The sequence below is a fragment of the Syngnathus scovelli genome, chromosome 14, assembly GCF_024217435.2.
Source record: "Syngnathus scovelli strain Florida chromosome 14, RoL_Ssco_1.2, whole genome shotgun sequence".
Classification (NCBI taxonomy): domain Eukaryota; kingdom Metazoa; phylum Chordata; class Actinopteri; order Syngnathiformes; family Syngnathidae; genus Syngnathus; species Syngnathus scovelli.
In genome coordinates, this window is record NC_090860.1 from 9,287,197 (window position 1) to 9,313,141 (window position 25,945).

A 25,945-nucleotide genomic window follows, 5' to 3' on the forward strand; every position below is an offset into this window, starting at 1 on the left:
CTCCATCAGCCAGATAATTAGCAGCTGAGGCCTTGTCATCAGCTGTTGTAGGCCAGGAGGAGTGAAGGGGGGACCGTTGGGGCAGCGAAATGCTTTGCTACCTCGGACACCGCCTTGGCGACAAAAGGCTACTCTTTAGAGCCGGCAGGGGTCCTTACAGCAGCCCCCACCCCTTTTGACCCCATCCCCGCCCTGTCAACTAGTGAGTAGTTCAAACAAACAACCTCTCCAACCAGGCTGTGATTGAGCGCTGACCCTCTGGCCCTCTGAGACATTGAAGCAGTCGGTCCCATTCAACCAGCGGGACCTGGCTAATTGGTGAGAGAGTCACAAGGATGGATGAGGTTGGGCTGTCTCTTGATGTTCTTTAGGTGCACTTACTCAATTAGAGAGTTTGATTTGTTTTGTTATTGTTATTGTAGTCCATTCACAAAAAAGATGGAGCGGGTTTCTATGCTGTTGCATAACAAGCTAGCTACTTGCATTAAGTGTCATGCAAAAGCAGCCAATGAAGGGTTAAATCAGAAGCAGTTGTGCTCCACTGCTACACAGCATCCAGACTCCTCTGAGTGCCCCCATTGTCTGCTGTTGGCCTCTTGTGCCCCTTGCTGGTCCAACTGCTGCATTCTCACGTGGATTTCCACTCATAAGGCTGACCATGACCAATCCTCTTGTCAATTGGAAGCAATTGCTCACACGGCATCCTTCACCTTCTTTTTAAGTGTCCGCGACCAGCGGCGAGCAAGGAGACCTCTCGGCTCTTCTCCTCCATCGTGATTTGGCTTTGAGGCCCAGTGTGTATGGCCAGCCAGCTGGAAAAGAAGTTTTTTTTTTTCTTTTAATCCTCAATATAAGGCCAGACTGACTCTTCTTGTTGGTGAATTTGCATTGTTAGAGGATTGGCTTATTTTAATGTGTTGCTTGCTCCAGTGACTGTCCATACTTTCTGAGACTTCACTTTGCATGTTACCCCATTTAATTCACATAAATGTTCTCCATGCACACTAAGAGTGACATGGTAGAAGTCATTGTAATTGTCCCAAAAGCTATTTTATCAAACATGGGAAGTACGTATAGTGCTGTTTTTCAGCACAATAAGGCCACCTAGTGGTATTTTTTAGGTCAACCCAATTAGTTTTATGTACTCAAAATACTGTACTGTACAAACATAGCAGATTGCTCCTACTTTTTTTCTGGTTTAATTCCGAATGCCTGTTATGCGATGTGGTTGCATTTCTGAGCCTATTTAAATTGAATACAAAAAACACTGGAATAATTTCCCAGGTAATTAATTATAGTTAATAAATATCTGCTCATTTTCAGCTGTACCTCTTGTTCGCCTACAGAGGGCGCTATAAACCCAACAATTAAACTGACTATTGCCATTTTATGACCTTACTTTAGGCTCCAGCCTAATCTTGATTGATTACATGTTGTCATTTTCGTTTTGCAAACACTAAGAACCAAACCTAAGATAATTATTGCATCAATTACCTCATAAGAAGTATATATTAGTCCATATCTGTCTCCACTTTGTGTGTTGTTCATGGTGTGTAGTGCAACTCAAGATCTAAATGGATTATTTGTGCAGTGGATGCATGACAGCAGGCTCACTCATCTGCTAACTGATTCATTTCATTGTGTGCCCCATTTGTGAACCAACATTGTAAAAGGAAGAAGATGAATACTCTCTTAGCTTTGTCTGGCATATTCTTTGAAAAGAGCACTTGAGTATCATAGCAACAAAAACAAAGAAATCAAAAACAAATAAGTCTGTGTACCGGTCTCAACCATGCGTTTGTTCTTCACTTTCTTATTGTGATGACGTTTCTATAGAAACTCTCCCCACAGATTTATTTCACGGTAAACGCTCGAGAGAGCTTGATGTTTTTGGCAGACCTTTCTGGGTGGAAAGAGAACTTACTTGACATTATTTTTGGCTTAAAAAAATAAAAACTTTTCAATTCCTTGCTTAATGCAATTACAATTTGATAACATTAGGCCTGTATTATTCCGTCTCATTGATTTGGAATTGTTTAAATGTCACCTTAGTAAACCCATAGCAGCAATGTAATGTAGACGTGCGTGTGTGCATGCGTGTGACATGCCAATCATTTCTGCTCTGCAGTTCAATACTCCCCCGAGGCTTTTTTCTATTTCTCGGTAGCATGCGCTATTGTTTGTGCAAGGTGATAAAATGCAGTGCAGTGCACTCAGCTCTATTTCCACTGTTTGTATTCCAAATAATATTAATAATTAATTTTTCTTACTCTATACATCAATGCTGGTCCAGCTCTTGCCCTATTTAGTCTACATGAATGCAAAATAATTCTCGAAATTATTTCTAAAGCTTCATTCAACAGTCCTTACTCGAAATAGCTGGCGGTTTTATAAAATGCAATATATTCAGTCAAAAAAATATCGGTCTGAATCTTCACTGTCCTCACATCTGAGTTTCTCGGAGAGAGATCCTGCTCACTCTGACATGAAGCTTCAGCCTGAGCAAATGAATATTTAAATTAGTTCCAGACTGTTAAAAAATGCATATGGTTAGTTTTTAAGGATCTTCATGTAATATTTGTAGATTACGCTCATTTATTTGTCCTGCCCTGTTTATACTGTTTTTCTTTGTAACACAGAAATAATGCATTTGTATTCCCAAAAGACATTCAATCGATGATGATTGTCTTAAGACATTTTGGTAAATCGTGGCACTCAGGGTATCAAACTTTCAAATACTTATAATAATAATACTTATAATAAACAATTGGCTGATTTGAGGTGTGATTCAGTTATATGACGGTAAATGAATGTGAGCACTTTTTTTTATCATTATGAAAAACAACAAAAAAATACATGTACATCAAGAATTGGATAATTGCGAGTCCTTTTTTATATATAATGCATGTCAGTAATATTTGAAATAAATAGTATGTGTCATTTCCTTTCTAAATAAATAAATATAAATACATATAGGTCTGGCCAGACTGTCCCTGCCAGGATTTATATTCACAGAATATATTCTGCAGAGCAGAGCAGGGCAGAGGTCAGTCAGCGGGTGAGGGATTGAGTGTGGCAGGTTTATCGAGAAAGTAAACGCTTTCCACCGTTAGTGAGCCAGGCGTGCCTGATGCACCCTTGACAAAGAAACTTGATATTCTATTAAGTCCTGCAGACTGTTTTAATCAAATGTCTTCCCTCCTTAGGTGGGCAGTGGCGGAAAGCAGCTCCTGGTGGAGTCTCGCAATATTATGCTAAGGGAAGGGAGACGGTGCCATTAGCTCGACTGCGGCTTCTGGTGTGCATGCTGGACTCTGTGAGTTCCTCGCCGTGATCCTCCGACTTTTTATCTGTAATGGTGGCCAGGAGGCGCAACGTGGCCGAGTCCCACTCTTCAGGAAGCAGCAAGAGCAAGAAGCCCAAGCAGATGATGCACGTGGCCGCGAGGCGGACCATGCTGAAGATCACCGCGTGTTTAAGGATATCTACAGCTGCAGTAAAGAAACAAAGAGGACCAGCAGGGTAAGCAAACAAAAAGAGATTAATTAGAAAAGTGACTGTGGTGGGTTGAACAGGCGGATGAGTGAAGAAAATGCGGATTATCATTAGGAAAAGTGATCCACCTGATCCGCTCGGTCTTTGTGCTCTGCAGCCCTGGCACTTTACTGTCCTACCAAAATCTAGTCCACTAAATCTAACAACTGGTCAGCAGGTATTTACTGTTGCCTTAAAACATGAATTATATGGATAATAGAATGTAAACTATAAACCAAGAGTAATATTTGAACTGTATAAAGAAACTTTACCTGCATTTCCCGGGACACTGAGGAGCGTCCCTATGGAGATGAGAATGGGGTACGTTAGGACAACACCGACGTGAACCAGAATGTTGAATACTGGAAAGGACACAGTAGGATTCATTTGGAAGGTGATTCAATGCTGGGCCAAATATTACCCAAAAAAAAATGCTTTGGACAGTGAGGACAACTCCATGAAGCTTCAAGCATGGCTGTAAACAAAATCAGTGGTGTGTCACTGTCTCACCTAGCCACAGTCCTGCCAGGCCACACATGTATCCCCAAGGCAGTGAAGAGAGGGACCCCCATTGCTCTACTTTGGTCAAATAGAGGATGAGGGGCACACAGGAGATGAAGATGAGGTTGAAGAAACCCATGGTGGAAAGGAAATGAGCCACTTCGCCAAGGCTGGCACTTCCCAGGAACATCTTGAATAGCACCTGGATGGTGAGAAGACAACATGGTGGACCAGTTGGACACATTGCTGCCTTAGGTGGTCTCACCTTATAAAGAGCTGAAGTTGAGGCTGAGCCCACAGCTAGCGCCACACCCACGAAGGAGTCACCATGGAAACCGTCAGCATACGCCATCATGACGATTCCTGTGATGGCCATGATGGCAGCAACAATCTAAACGAAGGGTCTATTAATGAAATGGGAGACCACCTCCTTCTATCTTCATCTCTGCTTCAAAATGTACATACCCGGACACCCATGAAACGATCCTTGAGGACGATCCAGGACAAGAGAAAGACAAAAGCCTTGTGGCAGCAGTAAAGGGCGGAGACATCAGTAGCGGTCAACTTCTTCAAGGCCAAAAGGTACAAGTAGTTTGTCAGCGTCCACAAGATGGAGAAAGGTGCCGTCCTCTTTACAAAAACCTTCAGAGTCATTCCTTCTTCGCCAAACAGCTTGCTGCACTCTCTAACAAAACACACCGTATATCTCAATATTATCTTTGTGACTCTTCACAGGATATGTAGCATGGATGGATTACCTGAATTTTTGAATGGGTGTCTGCTTCTCCCTTGTGGTCACCACATGTCCAGAGTAATAAATAGGAAAGAAGAGGATATTCCAGTTGCTGCTGAACCAGGATATGAAGAAAGGACAGGAGAATGACTGGAAGGTCAGCTTGACCACCTGAGTGGTACCCACCCAGGAGGAGGAGATGCACAGCACCATCAGTAAGCCACCAAACACCTTCAGCACTGTGCTGGTGCATGTCTGGTACGACTGGCTCTCCGCACTTGTCTCACTGCCGGGCGTCTCGGCGTGAGACTCCAAACCATCCTCTCCTAAGGAAAAAATACAGTTTTTGTTATGTTGTGGTACGTTATAATAATCGTAACACTAGTTAGAAGTCAGATTAATGTCATTTGTGTAAAAAAAAAAAAAAACTGCAGACATTAATGTCCACCCCCCAAAAAAAAAGTTCAGGTCCATTCTTTAACTTTCAGCAGACAGTGATCAATTTTCACCAGAGCAGGAAATCAAAGATGACTCACCCGCTGCCCAAGCTCTCTCTGCTAGCTCAGCATGTGGCACATGCCTGCAAGTATCTCCCTTCTAGCATAGCACAGCATCTGAGTGCTCATTATTGCATCAATGGATTTTTTTTTTTCTTTTAAAATCGATATAAAGTCAAGCACCGGGAGTACGGTAAAGCCACTCATGAGCTGAATGAAAATGGATTGCTAGTAAATTATGTTTTGTTTGCTCGTGTCTATTAAGGCAACTCATAATTATGGTACAATGATAAAAAATAAATTAACAGATTCACTAAGACTGAAATACAATTAGTGAAAGTCAATTAATATGGAACTGGAATACCAGTTTGTTTTAAACATTGTAATGTTGTTCAACTTTTACAATGGCGTGCTGTCATTCAGCAAGAACTCCCATTCTTATCTGCTTCATTTCATCCTCCAAACAAAATGTGTTTGTCATTACAGAAAAAAACCTTTTGTGGATGCAGGCGATTTTGTCCTAAGCCACTACAGGCTGATCTGCAGCCAAAATGTGATGATATTAAAACTCCACTATTCCCTTGTTCCCGGAAAGCAGCTCTCATGGCCAACATTGTCTCTCATATGAGGCTGTGTTATTGCTCCTGCTTCCGAGTTGCAACAATGGTGGATACAGCATGAAAAAGTGAGAAGTCAACAAATCGGGGTCAAGCATTTTTGCACTGTAGTTCTATGGTCGCCAAAAATGTCATTACCTGATTCAATCTAATCAAACAGCTCCAAAGTGCCGCATAGAACAGTGTCATTCATTACTGGCTTGTTTTTAATGGAGTTCATCCACCCAGTGTGGCGCATTCTGCTACTCCAACCCAACATTTCAATCTGTTGTGCATTTTATTGCGACATTGATAGATGGACTCCCGCTGGAGCTCATGTCTGAGCACAGTACAGCTTTGATAAGTCATCTTAAGGAGAAGCGTGATGCTGATGATGCTTACGGAAAGGCGATTAGGGTATTTTATTTCAATCTCTAAAAACAAAGGTAAGCTATACAAATTAGAAAATGGATTTGCAAGATGTTCTTAGGGATCAGCGTGCCTGAAAGGACCAGTGAGCAGAACTTGCTGATGTTTTTTTTTTTCCCCCCCATTCAGGCTGGCTATCTATCTGCATGCAGCACGTCTCCCTCCAAAGATACAAAGGTGTGTATTTCTGCTTCTCATGCACAACTTGAACTCATCAACCTCACATGTAGTACATTCTTCACCATGTGCTTAAAGACACAAGATTTTTTTGGGGTTTACAATTTACATAACCTACATGTAAAAGTAGAGTCAACTTGGAGTTACCTTCAGAAATGGGGCAGGTCAGGACCTGAGTGCTGTAGGAGCTGAGAGGAGCTACTCGGGCTGAGTGCTTCTTCATCCTCCACTGGGGGCCTCAACACACTTTCCTTCCTTGGGAAGTACGTGTGTGAACGTGTGTGCACTCTCAGAAGCTCTTCCTCCTGGCTCCGTGCATCCTTAGTCCTCCCTTTTCTTCACCTTCCTCTTCACACTCTTCACTTATCCCCCCCCACCCGACCCCTACCCAGCCCCACGACTCTTCCCGGATCTGTCAACTCTTCTCCTCAGCACTCCAGTTTGGCTCAGCTCACTCTCTGCAGACTTCCTCTCCTCCTCTTTCTGTCTGGATTGTAGTGATACAGCTGACTGGCGGAACTATTGTTGCAATGTCATGCCGTGATCCAGCGCTGTCACTGTCTCCAAGGAAGATTGAGCTTCAAGTGTGTGGCATAGCGCAATCACTAGCCTCATTTCACTCCATCCTCGCCACCCCCACTTGGTTTGTCTCTGTTCAACTCGCTTTAGCCCTCCCTCCTCTTTTGCTCCACAAATCAGCAGCTTTGTTTGGATGGTAACCAAGCAGCCCAGGCTGATTATGCTGCGCTTGCTCCTCTCCTCTAGTGGTCCCTCATCCTCTTTCTGAGTGAGGAGACTTCTCGCTGCACTCCCTCCGTGTCTTTTGCTGTACACTTCTGTCATGTTAGCAGAATATCATCTGAGCTGTACAAATTTGTGGTCAGTCAGAGGCACTTTAAATGGTGCCAGTTGTGTTATGACTACTTTTTAACATTTTTTTTTTCCATCAGTTATGAGAGGATTTTTTAATTAATTCAGCTGTTAATTTTTTATTTTGCTAAAATAAAAAAAATCAATTTCACTATAGGTGAAAAAGGGTTTTCAAAAAAAAAATTGTTCTTATTTCTAATATTACAAAAACCTGGTTTAATTTCAGGACAACTACAGTTTAGCCCAGTCATCAACATGCTGTTGACGTGTCATAAATCTCAGCCAGCCAAAATTTTAATTCTGCACCAGAGTGTGCAGCATTTTTTTTTTGTGTGCTGTGTCTGAGCTTATAAAATAGAACAAGTCACTCTTTTGAATCTTACAGATGACAGCCATACATCAACACCAAGGTGACTTTTACTTGTTTGAAGCCATATTTCAAAAACGGATGTAATAATTTTATGGAAGGACAGGACGGTGAACATTTATTGTATCACATAATCCCAACCATAAAATTGACAAAATTACTCTATACCCGCATCCATTAGATTGAATAAATGTGTCATCCAAGTTCCGCTGAAGCTATAACATTTGCTCTGGTGTAAGCGGAAGGTAGGAGGATGGATCTCATGAGAGGAGGGTCACTTAAAAATAGACTTGCTGATGAGTGGAGACGAAAGCTAGACAGAGAGGGACGGCAAAAGAAGCATCCAGTCAGCAAAGCCCAGGATGCTAATCGCTATCTGATTAAGAGGGATGTCTTCAGAACAGCCACTGCCACTGTCACTAAATTTAAGGGACAAGTAAAATACCAGTGGGTGCTCCAAAAAATCTCGTTTTTTTTTGCATGATTATGTTTATCGCTGACTAATCAAAATGCATTTAGTGTTTTATATCATGATGGCATGTATTGTCATAATTTAGTTTAGCTGTGTAGCGTGAAACCTAAAATGCACCCAATGTTGAATTAATAAATCTCCATCTATTGTAACCACCAAAACTACAAAATAGACATACCGCCGATCAAAGCAACACATAATAAAGCATCTCCCCTCTTAGCCCCCCATAGCAACAGCTGCAGCCCCGTCTACTGATGCAAAAAATCCTTTTATTAGGCCCCTTTTGTCATTTAGATTTGCAAACACTTCTCACTCATAGAGGCTTTTTTTTAACAGCCTGTCTGTCTCTAAATCTCTCAAGGAGGAAAATGAAGAATGATAAAATGGACTGCTTGTAATTGCTGATTGAACCGTCAAGACGATCCTCTACTGCTAGAGTAGTCTGTCCTCACTTTGCCCTCCAAGTACTTTAGTTGGAAATATGGAGGATGACGGCATCTAGTGGTGTATAGGAAAATAGCAGATTTCAAGTCCATGAAACCATTTTATAGCTCCAAAGTGGCAACCCACATTTTTGGAAACGAGGTTCAGTTTAGAAACAAAATAGAAAATAAAGCAAATGTATAAATTTTCCATTTAATCAAATACGAAGGAAGATTATTTCTGTTTTTGACATACTCTCTAAATCTGTGCACAAATCAACTGTCTTTGTGTGTGAATGAATATTAAAAATTGCTCCTAGCTTTGTACATGCTGCATCAAATAACCCGTAAATATAAACTCTTAATTTTATTAGAAGGCATTGAAGGTCAATTTTTTTTTATTGATGCCGTGTACTCATTGAGTCTGCAAGGGCACTTAAAGACAGCTCACAATTCTCAGGCCTGCTCGTAACCATGCTAAACTTGCCTCTACTGTACCATAATATAAATCTAATATTTGTATTTTTGTTTCAGTGATGTTCAAGCTGTCCAACAATCCAGAATCACCTGACGAGAAGTACATCAACATCCAAAGGTGAAACATTGCACCCGTTCCATACGGAATGTTTTTGCAGATCCTCAGGAGACTATGGAGGCTAACAGCACTCCAGGAGTCATTCAGGCAAGGCTTACATCCCGCTCGACACTCTACTTGATATAAATAGCCTTGCAAGAGAAGGCCTGGGAACGGCTGACTTGAAAATAGCTGCATGAATATGCTCAATGTTGAAAGAAGAATGATTTGGTGTTAACATTGTTTACAGATTAGAAAAGTCGCCCGAATGATTAATGCTTCTTCTATGCTACTCAATTGCACTTTAAAACACAATGTTTCGCCTTCTAATTTCCCTCTAAGTGCATTAGATGGTCTTGCTGTGAAAGCAGTGATGGGACAATAACATTTCGGAGAAGTACCTGGCATTTATGCTGTGTTAGACTTGTTCAGCCAGTAGGTAGTTTGCATTGCCTCCCTTTTTAATTTCACCATTTAAACCCAGTTACAAAGCAACTTAATTGAATGGTTTTTCAACAGACGCTGAGGAGGCATGCTATTGTCGTGTGGAACGGTAGGAGACAAAAAACGATGCTGGGAATAGCACTTTGCCCCCCCCCTCTTTTTGGAAAGTCAATTCGATTTCCGTGCCTCTTGTGCATATCATTCAGGTCGGGATATTATCTGCTTCCTTGTTGAAAGCACTATTGACTTTGCCTCAAACCTCCATTACGGTATGATGTATTATAGCCAAGACCTTGTCGCGAAATGTAGTACGTGAGCCTCAAAGGCAAATTCTAGCAATACACAGATGGCAAGAAGCAATCATACCAAAGTGCCAAGAGGATCTTACTTGAAACGGCGTGAATTTTATCTGATATTTGTCTGACACTCAGGAAAGCAATACTCATTTGCACTCAAGAAAGTGACTTTCCAAATATTCATTTTGTACATGATTAATTAATTCTGACAAAAAAAAAAAAAGATGAATAGGCGGCGTCTGCACAGATGGCATATCTTATCGGAAAATCGAAAATGTTTTCCAAATCAAATCAACCCCTTTGGCTTGCAGACGTCTTTTTACGGGCTGGCAATAGGTGTTATTATGATGCACACCTGCTCCTCAGGCCTGAAATTACAGCACCGTCGACATCCCATCATTCACCTTCCCCAGTTACACAATGCAAATATTACTTATTCATACACAATATACTGTGTGTTACTTAAAAGTGACTCACAGGAAGAAATATTTTGACTGGACTTAGATTAAACAATAACTATTGTGATGAATGCACCTCCTGGTGGCTTTGAGGTGTTATAACAATTAGAGGTTTCGTACATTTGAGAATCATTCAGTTCTGCTACTTTTGAAACAAGCATGCTTTAGTTGTTTTAAATCGTTTTGGGACCAATTAAGAGAATTTGCATGAGCATTTTATACTTTATGTGCAATACATCTACTCCAATAGCAATTATATTTCTATTCCTGCATTGCTACACATGATAACTGTCTCATTATTGGAACTGTTTGGGATCAGTTGTTTCCAATTTTAAGTTTGGGTTGCTGCTCATTAATCAGACCACTCCCTCGTGGGATCAACCTGGACAGCTAGATATCTCTCCAAATGAGAGTGCATGATTGCATCCATGATTAATCTACAACAACAGACAGGACACAGTTAATGAGCACGGGGATCGTTTCCTTTTCCTTGCCTGCAATCTGAAAATGTATTGTCGTGATGAGAAGCATTTTAAGAACCCTTAGCGTGAACATTTTCCTAATTTATTTTGCATTTTCATGTTTACTTTGATAAATGGTGTGATTTCTCTATATTGGGAGTGCATGACTTGTAGATGCTTAAATAATGTGGAGTTGAGCTTTTATTTAACAGTCAGGGCGAGATGTTTGCGAGCTTGCGTGCCAAGTCAATTTATTTGGGATGAAGCGTTTCAGCTTTGGAATCAAGCTTCCTCATGCGTAAAAAAAGGCTACCAGTGGTGGAAGGTAAAAGGCATTGTGCAGTCCTTGCCTGCATACTTGTGATATACCCGTTAAAATCTTGCTAACCATCAAAATCAACATTTTAAAGATTATTCCTAGAACAAACTACATCATTATATTCACCCACATCCATTCCTGTAGGCTCCTATGCCTGCATCAGCAAAAATCCCCACCAATCAAAAGCATGTGAACAAATCACAAGTCTGGAATCTGCGTCTTATGTCAAAGTCAAGAGAGAGCTGGGAGCATTGTCATGCATCATGGAGACAGAGCCTAGATTGTTATTTGGACACTTAATCGTTTTCAATAAAACATGCATGTCAAAGGAGCCATCAGGGTGACATTGATGATTGATCTGAGCTGCATATAGATAGCATGCTGTAGAGTAGAAAGCTATAGTGGTATAAAATAATACGCTACACAGTAGAGAAAAGTGAATAGAAGTATGTTTTCCTTTCTAATATACTCTAGTATAGTATCAGCATAGTGAGTGACATAGTGTAATGAATGAGTATATATTTTCCATTTATCTCTACTATAATAATTATTATAGTATTATAATAAATATTATTATATATACTCATTCATTACATTTATTAATATTCCATAGTATATATAAGTGTCACCAACCATTGTAATTGTACAGAAATGTCATTTTGTTCTATTTCGTTGTCATAGAGATTGATATAGTAAGGAACATAATTTAAATTATATCATTTCAGTAGTATAGAAAAGTGAATATATGTCGTTTTTGCATAGAATGGCAAATTTATTTTTTGTTTCGTCAAGCACCTATTAATATATATAGCACTACTTTTGTTAGTTTGTTTATTGTTTTGCGTGGTGGCACTTACTTCTGTGACTGGAGTAGCCCGGGTTGTAGCCGTAGTAGCCGGTGATCCTCAAGATGCGGTCCTCAATGTCATGCACCCCGTTGTCTGTCAATTTGGGGCCGCCGTTGGCTAAGGGGCCCGTGCGACCCGTGCCCCCGCTCGGCGTCGATTTGCCCGGTAAGAGGGTGTTTTTGCCGTCAAGGGGCTCCAGACTGATGCAAGGCTGATTGCAGCTTTCCACTACAATCTCGGCGCTGGTCATGATCAGTCGGTTGTGCAGGGTTGTAGCGACAATAAGTCAGATGAAGCATCCGTGTGTGGCCCTGAGTCCAAGCCGCATCAACAATTAGCACATTGACATTCCTCCAGTGACGCGCTGCTACGCTCCTGCACGCGCAGCGAGCCAGTCCAAACATGAGTGCGGCAGACAGACACGCGCCGCAAGGGGGCGTGTCACTACACTCACAGTCTTCAATTTGATAAAAATATATGAAAGTGATTTTATAACTGCTAAGGATGTACCTTATTGTATATATAATTTCTTTAGTACGGTTTATTTTTATTAAACTATTAAGTACAATACATTTGAATGTAATCTTTTAGATTCATTTTCATTTTTTGGAGCATTTAATTTTTTAAACTTAAGTACATAGCAGAACGGTAGCCTACGGGTGATGACCAGTTAAAATCTACTTATATGAATGAAGCGTGTGCAAAATTAAACATTTTTTAATCATGCTATACCATACGTTGTTTTGATTGCAATGTTTTTGTATATGTGGCGGAATAGTTCCATTTCTTGTTCACAATTACATTTGAATGTGTTGAAGAGAAACAAATGTGGGATTTGTTAGTCTCACACATTGCTTCACACCTTTTGAAAAGTAGCATTTTTATTTTCCGTGCTTGCCTTTTTAGATGACACGACTGAAATGTAAAATCTTTCTAATCACATTTTTTATTTTTTTTCAAGCATTGTTATGAATTAAGATTTAAAAAATACAGAACAATCTTTTTGCCTCCGTTGCCTGCAGGTTTTGGGGTCTGGTGCTCCTCTTGACTGGATCCTCTTGCCTTGTAGTAGATGCTGCTCATAAATGTGGGTTCCAAATTCAATAACGCAAGATGCAGGACTCGAGTGTCTTTCCAAGTGCTGCGCTCTTTGTGTGAAATCGATTCCTTGTGTGTCCCCTTTCTGCATTGTTGTTCAGACAGATGCTGAGGTTTATGATGCCCTTGGATGCCAGCAGTGATTCCCACCCCCCCACCTCCACCCCCCTCTTGCTTACTGAACGAATCTCCACCTTATGTTCTTTTGTTTCATTTTGTTTGGGCTCCAAAACACTTATCTCACATATTCAGTCCAGGAACAGCTTTGTGGCCACAATTACTCAGAAAGCCCCCCCCCCCCCCCAATCTTTTTTTTGCTGCTGCAGTCCAAGTGAAGTTTTCCTCTGTTGAGTCCTTTTATTGTGCTCCTTTGAAACTGTCTGCTTATCAGTGGCTCACTTTCATGTCTTGAGTTATATTTCCTATCAAATGCACAAACATTGAAGTCTGCACAGCTTTGGCCCACTTTATGGATTTAAACTTGAGCACGTTCTAAATGCATATTTACTGCGAGGCGCGGAGACAAAAAGTCTCCTTGTCGACTGAAAGGAATCATTGGAGCAATAGCTTAGAAGCTATCATTAAAAAAAATCCATCCTCACGTCCTCCTTAATATCACCTCTAATTGTCCCCCAGCAATGAGTGCAATAAGGCTGACTTCAATCTCACACAACATGATTAAAATTCAGGGCATCTTCATATACAAATCCTCTGTGGGTGATGAACATTTTTTCCCTCTCACCTATCCATTAGAAAAAATAGATCCCGCATCTTATTCCCTGCAGCTCGCACTTGGTGAGTGCAAATACCAACATCTATTTTTAGATATCGGCTGACATGTTATATGTTGAGCTGTAATGTGATTTAGTGATCAGCCTTGCAATCATTTGCCTAATTGTTGTACCACCCGTGAATGCTTCATGTATTTGCATTCAAGCATCATCATTTGTTTAATAGATGCTACAATGTTTCCCATGTGACTTCTCTCTCCAGGACCCCCTAGGTCACCTTTAAGATCAATGACTGACCCCCCCCACCTAGCCACCTGCAGTATAAATATTCGATGTGTACTAAAGATAACTTAGATAGTGCAGCAGTGAGTAAGAACAAGGTCTGTCTGGCTTTTAGAAGAAAAAAAAAAAGCCAATTTGCTCTGTCTCGAGTATTACGTGAATGCTCAGTATAAATTAAAATGCGGTCCTTTGAGACCTTTCTTTGTTGCCATCTGCAAAGAAACAATGATGTGTTCATGAAATCCTTCCTCCCCCTCCTCCTCTCTCCACAAAAACAAACTTGCGGGCAGTTGAGTCAACAGCCTACATATGAATAAAATATACCATGCCCAAACGGCGCTGTTAAAAATAGACACCACGATTATGCCGAGTCACACTTTGCCGCGTTTTACGCCTGTTTGAGCATATCGTTGGAGGAAGACAATCCAGCACTGTAGACTACTTACAGCAGGTAGTTACCATCTTCACATGTGCCAATTAGCATCAGTAACTGCTGGAAGCATGCCTGCGCATCAACATTTTATAAGTGTGTGTGTCCGTGTTACTCTGAAGGGCAACATCTCACCATGTAGCGTGTTGCATGTAAAGCACGTGCACACAATGTCATGTCATGTACTGTAGCCATTAGCAAAATGATTCAAACATGACCTCGCCATGAAAGCCTTTGACCTTTAGCTATAAGTTGAACGGCAATCAATATTCTGAAGTGAATGTACAGTAACTTTTTTTGAGAGGATGAGAGGAGAGACAAAACGCTGAATGAGCAAAAACATTTTTACATTCTTAAACGCAAGTGTAACAATAAGTTAACCACTATGCATTGGTAACTTAAATACTTTGTTGAGAGCATTCCCACATATTTTGATCCATTTGTCAAATTTAGACAAAAGTTAGATGATGGAGTAGGTTGGCCTCATCTGAGGAAGATGGAAAGAAATGGCAAGAGATTTATGGCCTCCGGTATGAAGTTAATTCCCTCAGTTAAGGTTTTCCACACACTCGATCGTAGGGTAAGTGCAGTCAGGATGATGGATTAGTTTGCCAGAGCGAGGCCTCTGTGGAGCAAAGGCTAGTCAAAAGCAAGAAACGGAACATTTAGCCTGATTGACCAGATGAGAGTGAGACTAATGCTCATGTCAATGTTCTATTAGAGTCTGTCTTAAAAAAAAAAAAAAAAGTCTGATTGTGAATGTAGTTGAACGGCACTCATGGGATCAAATGCCGCTCGAGTAATCTTTGACATTTAATTCAAATAATTTCACTATAGACTCCATGACAGGAACATGTTAAATCTTTTTGAGGAGTTTAAGCTTGGTTAACTGAGATTGGATTTAGCTCTAAAAGGTGTAATGATTCAAAGTGAATAAGAAGAAAAAAAGTGAATCAATATCCTCCCTTGTGGATGATACTACATCGACAGCACTGCGAGTTCAGTCAGGGTTCATCCTTTGAAATCAAAGCCTTTGTGTCTTCTGGATGAATCCCAGCTTTTTTGAAATTGCATTGTAATTTAAACAAAGTAGTAAATTCAGAATTTTAATCTAATGTAAATGCTCATTTTTATTAGATTGTATAATTTTGGAGATACTAACAATAATTCACACCTATATAAATATTGTTCCTATGACATAATTTTAATATGCAAAGTTGCGACATAATGGATGAGTTGTTAGCATATCTGCCTCGGATGGATAGATGGAATATTCAAAGTTTGCAGAATCCTGGAGCTGAATTGTTCCATCAGAGGAGGTTAACTAAGGAGCTGTCACGCATAACCTTACTCAGATTAATGGGCCCATTAGACTTACAAGATAAGTTATGTTCACCATCCTTCATTAAATTTAATTTAAAATGGAATTGGGTGACTTACCAGGGGTGGTGGAGGGGCTGGAAAAAAGTCAGGAGGTTCTATTCAGCGTTCATTATTCACTGGATGTTCAAGGTCCCTGATTGGTATTGACAAGAAATTTGAATGAAATTCTCCAGGGGAAGAGGGGGTTGATGGTTTTGCTGCACGCAGGAAAAATATATCCATCCATAATATGTACCGCAAATCCTCACGAGGGTACACGCTTTTTGCATTAATTGTATTTATTAATTTTGCATCTGTTACCGCAGTGTCTGGTAAATCTGAGACATTTCGGTTTTGCACCCAGAGTTGTGAAATTTTAATTAGGCAATTTCTGATATTTAAACATAAATGGAACTCATTTGTAAAATCAGTGTTTATAAATACTGCAGTGAGTGCAAATAATGAAAGTGACTGTCCTCAACTGAATCCATTTGCACTAATTATAACAAATGTAAATGATTAAATCTCATTTTAGAGTGATCTTCATGAATATATAAGAATAAATGAAGCTACTGTTTTGCTACTGGACATGTGATCTGCCACTAGGGGGACAAGAGAGTCATGCCTTTGCCTGTTGATGCGAGACAATCTATGCTAAGCGCTTTGCTTCAATCTTTTTACAGCCTTTGACATCTTCTCTTGAGAGAATAAATATTTTTCTTTCAACTGTTTTTCAACAGTCCCGGTCTTTAAATGAACTTTATTGTTTGGCTTATTCCTGAAGCCAAAATAAGTATTTCCATAAAAAAAATGAAGATGACCTTACTTGGACATGATGACCTTAATGTTCCAGTCACTGTGATCTGGAACATTAAAAAATAAAGCTAAATCTTACATTACAAGAAGCAAATAAATTGTGAGATTTAGGGGCGACGTCAAACTGTTCCTACAATTCCTTTTGAAATTGTGTTTCTTTTATTTTTCTAGGAAGTGACATGAGGAGATTGTTGAAGTGATTGCCAGGTATTCTGGCCCTGGGAATAAATTTGTTTCGTCTGGAGAGCATGACACAAAAGAAATCATCTGGTAAGATTTATATTGCTTATGACAGACTGGGATGATTGCCCTTCAGCTAAAAGTACGCACCACAGTTTTATCCAAGGTCATTGACATGAATTGTACTGAAACACACCCAAAATCAAAAGCTGTAATCAGCTCTACTGTATAGTTTTTCGAATCTTGAGCCTACCAGGCCTAACACAAGAGGACACTTTTGAAGGTGCTTCAGTCTAACATCAGTTGACATTTATGTAGTGAGACAACAGACATCAGATCTCTCATCTGCTCCCCTCCATCCATTTTCAAAATGTCAATGTGTGTTTACCAAGCTGTACACTATAAAATGAGCATCTCAATAGTGAACTCAGAACAAGTGTTCATATCTGATTGTTCTATCGTGAAAACATGTTTAGAGGTGTTGAGAGAGCCAATTTGATCATATCAAGCGACACTTTGATGACATTCCAGCTGCTCGCTTTCAAAGTTTTCAATTCCAATTGAGGTCACATGGTTCATTTTGGCGAAAGGGAGTTGCTGGAGATGACAGATTTTGATACTAAACGTAAATAATAAATAAGCCATTTAAGCATTTTTAGAGATTACTTCCAAATAAATACAAATAAATGACTGTTGGGTTGTTTTGCTATGGAACAGATGTTTGGAATCCAACATTCCTGTACAGTTTATACTATTTTCATTTTTGATTAAATAAAATCATCTCTAATGAGGTGGGAAATATACAAACAAGATTGCTGTTTATAAAAGTGCTTCTTAAAGAAATGAAGCAGTCCATGGGAAAGATCATGACAGATCATGAACTGTTAATTTGGAGTTGTTCCACTTTCCTCAAAAGATGTGTACTTTATTTATTTAATTTTATTTAATTTAATTTATTTTATTTAGGTATTTATGTATTTATTTATTATTTGTTTGCTTATTATGTCATTCCCATCGTACACATTAGATTAGGAATGGGAATGCTCCAAAACAAAACACATTATTCTCTCAGCAGAAAGAACACTTAACAACAGTTCCGCTCAGCAGTTTGAATCGGCTCATTAAAGACACAGTAGCGCTCTGTCACACAGTTGACCTTATTGAAAAGTCAGCAGTACGAACAAGTATGTCACGAGCATTTATTTCTCATGCTGTCGATCCTGATGTCTCGCAGCTGTTCAACATCTGCAGATGTGTGGTTTCCTGCCCAGAGAGAAAAAGGCCCGTCGATTCGATTTCCCATGCTTGCGTGCTCCGCCCGACGCTGCTTGCTTGCGTGCGCCGTGCCCTTTTCCTGCAAGGCCTGTAACAAGATCCCGAGCAAAGATCTCAGAGTGCGCCATCCAGAGTACTACAAGGTTAGCAGTTACGAGACGTGCCAGCCCCCTTTAGCTGCTTCAAATCCCCTGTCGCTGCAGATGGCAGATAAACAGCAGCGTGCAAGCCCCTTCGAGTTAAGTTGGCATTTCCTCCTGCGACTTCTTCACATTGATAAGAGATGTCCCAGAAGGCGGCGAGAGCACTCGAGTACCATTATAATTGTTGACTCCCACAGCATCATATGAGTAAAAGCACTTGACAGAATCCATTTGTCTGATTGTTATCTAGTTTGTGAGAGACAGGAGAGAGCAAGGACACAGGTGGGGGGTGGCGGTGGGGATGAGGGGGGGGGGGGTCCCTTGGGGTGGCCAGCGCCTTGCCCCTCTAACCCCACCCCCAGCCGAGCCATAAAGCTGCTCGGGGGGAAAGTGGGTCTTGAGTCTTTCTGGTTACAGTGTGGGAATGTGTCCTTTGAGAAAGGAACAAGAAAAGGCAGAGGGAAACCACAGGGAACAGAAAAGGGGGGGAGAAGGGAATCCTTGTAACAGCACCATCAAAAGAAGCAGATGGAAGATGGGCCCTTCCCCTCATTTCCCCTTGCTAAGTGGCAGTTGGGGGGGACCCCTTTGGTTTGATGCCTAGCATTGAATTCCAAATAATGGCCCATTAGGTCTCCCGCTGCAGCGTTTAAACTGCAGGTCGTCCCACATGTCATTTCTGTGTGTTATGACCACACTGTCACGTTTTGGAATAAATCACCGGTATTCACTGGCCGTGTGATTAATCTCTCCACTTGCAAGCATGCAGGCGGTGCAGGTGCCTGCTGGCTGATGTGTCTTTCCAGCCAGGTGTTGCCGTACACCAATGAAAGCCCCGAGGTGGCACGATGGAACATTAAAGCGGCCGTGTGGCCATTGTTTCCTTTCTGAAAATATGTCAAGATGATTGATGAATTCAAATCCTAGGATTGACTTGCACAAAAAAATGATAAGGGTGTGATCAGAAAGCAAGGATATAGAGTAATCTGAAAACAATAGCACCTCTCTGTATTTATTTATTTATTCATTTATTTATTTATTTATTTATTTGGGGGGTCAGGTTATTGTGGTGCCCATTAACAAATTAGGGGGCAAATCAATCAATGACCCACTTTTATCATAGTTGTTAAAACTGTATGAACTGACACGACGGATTCAGGAGCTTTGCTGAAACCATGGCGGAATATCCATCTTCGGATAAAACGCCCATCCTTTATTTGCCTTTACCTTGGTAATTCTAATGTACTATCACTGCTTTGTTAAAGGAGAATATGTGCTCATTCATGATGATCATGAAGAAATACCAACAAATCAAAATTCAATTGAACCCAAACTCAATTTAACTCTTTACCAAAACTTAAATCCAATGGGAAAACAGTGTCCGAATACCACTCAAGGTAACCTTCAACCCAGACACGTCAACCCCTAATCTGCACTGCTTGTTATCACCATGTGTGTGTGTGTGTGTGTGTGTGTGTGCGTGCGTGCCATCAAGTCGCCTCTAGGCTCTTTTTAATCCCAGGTCATTGAAGTCTGCTAAAATACGGGGCCATAGAATGTAAACAGAGCCTTATTAAGTCTGCAGCTCTGCTGCATTAATATCGCCCAGTCACCTTCAGCCACGACTTCAGCCCTCAGTACAAGCACTGTGTACTGCTCATTAAATAAAATTATAATCAAAGAAGTTTTGATAGGTTTGATTTTTAATATACCTCGAATTAGACACTTCACACTGTGTTTGTGTTTGGACATTTTTGCATAGTTTTAAATGAGATTGAGTGTTGTTTTCATGTCATAATGTTTTATTGTGTTTTCTGATGAACCCTCTGCTAATATACATAAATTAATCATTCTTGCAGGGAACCAGAAGTCCAACTTTCTGAAATCCCGTGATCCTCTAGTTGAGGAATCATCTTCCACCCATTAGGCCACCCTGCAATCCCAGTTAGCCAAACAATTGCATACCAACATGCTTATCTCGGATGATAGCATGGCAAGTTCGACATTTTGCAGGCATCTGTATAAGCCTTATATCTCCGCTGTCTCGGGAAAGCCAGTCAGTCTCGTCTCCACTGGTAGCTGCTTTTTCTAATTCTGTTTACAAATTGAAAACATTGGCCAGCAGTTGTTTTTCTGCTTGAAGGCCAGAGGGACGTTGGTTCGGGTATCGGCGGAGTTGCAGGTGCATGAAGCAAGGAGAGCACATGGATGATGAAAATGGAGATGAGTCCAATTTTTATATGTTTGATCCTCCCTTACTTCATTTCACTGCCAAGAGCCAAGGGTCCCACCCTGGACCAATGCTGGGAACCAGGCAGTCCAGCTTGAACTGCTGCGGTCCACCTAAACCAGCTAGCCAGTGCCGGAACTTGACATTTTCTACCAAATTGACTTGTTTGCGTATTTCCATGAGAAAGTTACATGCATTTGGACCGGTTCCATGTCTTCTCAGCGCTGCACCTAAAGGCAGTAAAAAAAGGCTCGCTCGTCATCTCCTCAGGGACGGCCACCCTTCCCATGGTGCTCATGTTCCGCTCCTGTCCCTGAGGGGATGGAGGTCCAGGTTTGACACAGTGAGGGAGGGTACAGAAACGTAGGCGGCGCGACAGCGCGAGACCAAAAAAAAAAAGAGAGACATCTGCTTCTCATCTCGATGGGAAAATTCCCTCGATTTCGGAGATTAGGACGGAGTCCCCCGGACGGAGCGTGTTGGCTCCTTGGAGGCTCACCATGCATGAGCAGAGTTCTTGGAGCTACTTGGCTAAGGTCCAGAGTAAGGCACTTAGTGCGTGACTCCTACATGCAATGACGCAACTACACGCACACGGAAATCGGATGAATGATAATTATCTTCTCACTGATGTGAACTGGACGGACGTATCTCATGCAGGCCTCACTACTGCTGTCTTTAGTCTTCTTACCTTGAGGCCCCGGGACTCTGCTCTGTTTATTTTCCCTTGATTAACGCTGCTTCACGGCTTGGGGTGTGGGGCGCTAGTGAGTGGTCTGTGTTCATTCAACACTAGTCCTTTCCGTTGCAGTTCAAAGCTTATCACGATACCTTCTAAACCCCCAAACTCTTCAGATCCACCCCCCATTTTTAGGCTTTGTTGCTTTTACCAATGGTACACACGTTTTTAATCATTTTTGACCTGTGGAGATTGAAGACATTCACCGAAAGGTTGGTTTGGTCTGAAATCAATCATTCCTGTTATCATGTTTGATATTTTTGGGATGTTACAGAACCACAGAGAAGATAGATGCCTTGTGTTTTGTAACAGATGGCTATTGCGTCATAAATATTTTGGATCTGTTATCGATCTTTGCAGGGATCTCTTCAGGGATAAAATCAAATCAATCAACTATTGCCATCACTGGATGTTTTTTTTTTTTTTGCAATTTCTACAGCAGAGGGTTTTCTACACTACTAAGACCCCAATTTTGTAATTTGAAAATACCATTGTCAGTATCATTATCATTATGCTGCAGGATCAAGGTTAGTGTTTTATCCACTCTGGTGGTCCTCAATTGTCTGTCCCCTCTGGGCAGAGCGCCATCTGGGATCGGTTGTCTCTACAACCCCCCCTTGGCAGCAACACTTCAAGAGCCGACTCTCAATGGCAGCCACATAACATACACATTGTCACGAGTCATGACACAGAGCGTCTGTCCCGCCAAGTGCACAGTAGCCACAAAGCAATGAGCTCAGCCATTTTTTGAGCATCAACTGATGATGATCACAAATGGCACGTCTGCCAAATTCCCATCCGCCGGCTTTATTATTTCAAGTTCCCTTAGAACTCTGACCCGACGCCCTGGTTTTCTCCGCTCTGCTCCCATTTCCCTTGTTCGACAAGCTACAGTACTTGAGTGGATGTATTTCAACACATAAATAAATCTTCACGCACAATTTGCTTGTCTGCCATTTGTGTAAACAACAGCGCACTGACGAACTTCACCTAACACTTCACCTCCTCTGCTAACACTTATTTTGTTCCTCCATGTTCTTTACATTACCCCACCCCCACAGTATTTTATTGCAAAGGAAATTAATATTTGTGTGATTATTATCATTGCCAAAAATCCTTTTACTCCTGCTCTTTTACGAAAAATGCAACAAATGTCAACAGTTATGACACAATAAGCAGTCGATTCAGTTAGATTCATATTTAAATCTATATTTGCACTAAAAAATATGGACTTATGATTAGTTTACTATTACTTGGGTGGCCCTCGAGGGAGAATAAACAAACGTGAGCACCCTGCAAAAAATAAATAGCAGCAACAAAATATCAAATATTGCTGACGAGCTAAATTCACAGGTACTTAAGAATCTGCCGCCACTTTAACTCGATGTAATCTCAGTACCAGTCAATATAACTATCAAAAAATGTGTTCCATTAGCTATTACTTGATCGCTTTTAATAACATATCAAGAGGATGAAAATAATCCTTTACAGAAAGCACGTGTAGGCCAACCGTGTAATCTGACGCTTTGCAGCAACACACCTGTTGGATTCCACACATTATATTTACATTAAACATTATTTAAAATAGTGATTATATAACCAGAGATGTTAAAAAGATCGAATTTGTCTGTTTAATAGCCTGAGCCAAATCACCACTTATAGCGTCAACCCGGAAATTTGCCAATGTGCTCCACATGTGGGACCTCTTAATGGAATTTGGAGGACATGGTCAAAGGCGTGAGTTACAACCTGCTCGCCGACTGCGGGGCGTCCATGACTCGGGCCCAAACGCTCATTTGGAACGCACACCCTTTTCACCACTGGTACTGACGCAGCCGGCGATAACTCACTCTCGGAGCTGTTTTTACAGACCGACACGAGTGACCGCAAGCTTGTGGACGTGATGAAATTTTATCTCAAACAAACACTCAACATATTCCTCCGAGAGTCTTTCTCCTGCTGTGGTCCAGGTGTTATATTAGCTGACAGGACTCAGTATTATGATGCACAGGACGTAGTTATTTTGTGGGCCGATGTTCTGAGAAATGGTAATTCTTAATGTATAGAAAAAATATGATTCATATATATTAATTAGGTGGGCTTTGTGGTTCGGTAAGCACAATATTTACATTAAAAAAATGCTCATGGAATTTAACCCAGTGCGGTTCTGAGGTCAGCAGACTCTTGGCAATTTTATTTTATTTTTTTTCCAGACTCGTAGCAATTAGTGGAGCCCGGAGATCAATGCAAACATGGTGCATCAGCATTTATTTGTTATGCTGCACACAAATTAAATAAGCTGCCAGTAAAAATGAAGTAAGCAACAAGTTAAAAAAAAAAAGGTTAGCTAGCTACTGTTAATAATCGTTAGCTTTTTTTTTCCAACATACCATTGAGAAAGGTCTTTTAGAGCATTTATAAAAAAAACGTTTTCTAAAATTTTATTCTTGCGCTGTAGATTCTTTAAGGAAGTTTAGTAATCAATTTTTAATTTCTGTACTTTGCTCTTAAACTCGTTTGCTTTTAAATGTTGTGTTCACTCATATAAAAGAGTTTTGCTGTCGTTGTGTTTACTACTCTTTATGTTGCATTTTGTACAGGCCAGTTTAAACGGTGACTGTCTTTAGGCAAAACCTTTTAAAAACAGGAAAGAAAAAAATGTTTTTGCGACTTTTACTGTTCCCGTATTTTGTAAGTTTTTATGAGTGCAGTCCCTAAATGATATTCCATAAACCTGAAATGATTCCAACAGGAAGAAATAGTCATTTACCCGAAGGTTAGGGATATCTTCAATGACATGCTGCACAGCTGCATCACACTTAATACTGGAAATTCCTTCTCATTGAGTGACTCATAACACCTCCGGACCAAAATACCTCCCGCGCTGAGATGTTGGCTTTCCCACAAAATAAAACAATGCTCACACGTGGAACAGACTTGCCATGAAAACAGGATGACACCTGACAAGCCTGGAACAAAGCAAATGTCTCGGATAAAAATACAGTAATGCAGCATGGCAGCTCAGTTTTTTTTTTATTTTTATGAATGAACATGTGCTAATCACCTTAGGCAACAGTAAGCAGCTTTGTACTCATGCATGAATCGTTTCCTATTTACCAGCTTTTCGAAATACAACTTGATCTTTCACACCCTATCAATGACAGGAAAGACGGAAGTCTGTAATATTGTCATGTCCTGTTTGGGTGTCCAGGTGCTCACATACAGTAAGTCACGTTTGACTTTGAATTCTTCTCAGTCTGCTGGCTCTTAATCAATTAAATAATTAGAATTAGCCAGTGATAAAAAAGTAATGACTGACAGTCTTCAGTGGTCTGTCTCTAAGCCCTCAAAGTTAGTTAATGGGATCTTTCAAGGGGGCTCTCCACCTTCCCCCTGAGGGCCCCACAGTGCGGCACAGCAAAGCCTTTCCAACAATGATGAATGGACATCATTAATGATGTTCATCTGCGTACTCTTTACTCGGCAATCTGGGAAAATCAGAGGTCAACAGTAAAAAGGAAATGTGCTTACTTTGGCATGCCTGCTTCAGTGAGCCGCCAATTTGCTCCTCATCAAGAGAACCGCCAAAATGTGTCAGACATCGTTTCTGGACTGGCTGACACCCCGGGATTAAGAAATAAAATAATTTAGAATAATGAACTTTTGCTCTTCATACTCCATGATGGATTTATAAAGTATTTTCTCATTTGAATCAATTTAACATCTAATATAGTCTATTGCACAACTTTATCTAAGCGCCTTTCCAAGTCCGTGGTTGCTACAAACTAGAAAGAGGAACTAGTAAGCTCTTGTCAGCACTGTGACCCATTTCTCCTTGTATATGCCATCACTCTAGCCAGTTTGTCACTCCATATTTATTGTGCAAACAGTTTGAGTGGTCTTCCTAGACCCTATCAGTGTCTGCACCTTTGAAAACATAGATAGATCACCAAGTAGGAGTCTGTCCGGTGTCCACTGAGCCAACACAGCCTGCAGGGGAGGAGGCGGCAGGGGGAGGATGAACCATTTTTTTTGCACAATTTCTTAATTCCGTGCACAAAGTGAGTAACCATAAAGTAATTGGGTTGAGTTAAAAAAAAAAAAAAATCCAATTTCACGCTGAATTTTAAGTGTTGAAGAACACTTAAGGAGAAGACCACTTTTATAGCGTAATCAAAGAAAATGTCTCTCCTCACTGATTGTTTTGCAGCTCGTGTGGCCGCTTCGACTATGTGAGATGTTTAGAGAGTGTGATCTGTTCAATAACACGTGAAGATGGAGCTATTCGGCCCTGTTGAAGGAATGCCTGGAAGCCCACAAGGCTTCGTTTCGTTCCAAGGTTTGTGCAAACACTGAAGATTAACTCAATGTGTCAACAGTAATGGAATCTCCCCTTTTTTTGTCTCTGCAGCCCAAAATCACTGAGCATCCCGGAGCCACGGGTCATCAGTGAGGCTTTCTAAATGTTTACCTGCACCCCCCCATACATGCCCCTCCCTCTCTTAAATAGGCACTCAGCATAGTCAGCCAGCCAGTGTAAATCACCTGCTGTGTAGTCTAGAAATCAGGAATTAAAAAAATCCTCATTTGCAGCATGGGGTGTGTTTCCATAGCTCATCATGTGGCAGTTTGCATGGAGGGGCTGTGCAAGACCTAGAAGA

At 40.9% G+C, this 25,945-nt stretch overlaps 1 protein-coding gene and 2 long non-coding RNA genes across 5 annotated transcripts; 2 read left to right on the top strand and 1 right to left on the bottom strand.

The window, feature by feature from the left end:
• Nucleotides 1–1,692: 1,692 nt before the first annotated feature.
• Nucleotides 1,693–12,444, bottom strand: slc35f4 (solute carrier family 35 member F4). 3 transcript variants are annotated; one of them, XM_049740142.2, is made up of 7 exons: nucleotides 12,008–12,444; nucleotides 4,794–5,094; nucleotides 4,501–4,720; nucleotides 4,301–4,426; nucleotides 4,045–4,237; nucleotides 3,807–3,896; nucleotides 1,693–3,491 (listed from the first exon to the last, which is right to left on the bottom strand). In XM_049740142.2, the coding sequence occupies exons 1-7, from the start codon at nucleotides 12,246–12,248 to the stop codon at nucleotides 3,250–3,252; spliced, it is 1,413 nt and encodes a 470-aa protein (XP_049596099.1). In that variant the 5' UTR covers nucleotides 12,249–12,444; the 3' UTR covers nucleotides 1,693–3,249. The 3 variants fall into 3 exon arrangements, with proteins under 3 accessions (XP_049596099.1, XP_049596100.1, XP_049596101.1); XM_049740143.2 differs by lacking the exon at nucleotides 12,008–12,444 and adding an exon at nucleotides 6,615–7,218; XM_049740144.1 differs by lacking the exon at nucleotides 12,008–12,444 and having other exon boundaries at nucleotides 4,794–4,880; nucleotides 4,955–4,965.
• LOC125980709 (uncharacterized) lies at nucleotides 5,704–9,650 on the top strand. Its single transcript, XR_007485715.1, has 3 exons — nucleotides 5,704–5,950; nucleotides 6,420–6,467; nucleotides 9,133–9,650. It is a non-coding gene; the product is annotated as an uncharacterized lncRNA (long non-coding RNA).
• A 4,442-nt stretch (nucleotides 12,445–16,886) lies between the features above and the next one.
• LOC125981152 (uncharacterized) lies at nucleotides 16,887–25,932 on the top strand. Its single transcript, XR_007485847.1, has 3 exons — nucleotides 16,887–16,987; nucleotides 25,495–25,623; nucleotides 25,696–25,932. It is a non-coding gene; the product is annotated as an uncharacterized lncRNA (long non-coding RNA).
• The last annotated feature ends 13 nt before the right edge of the window (nucleotides 25,933–25,945 follow it).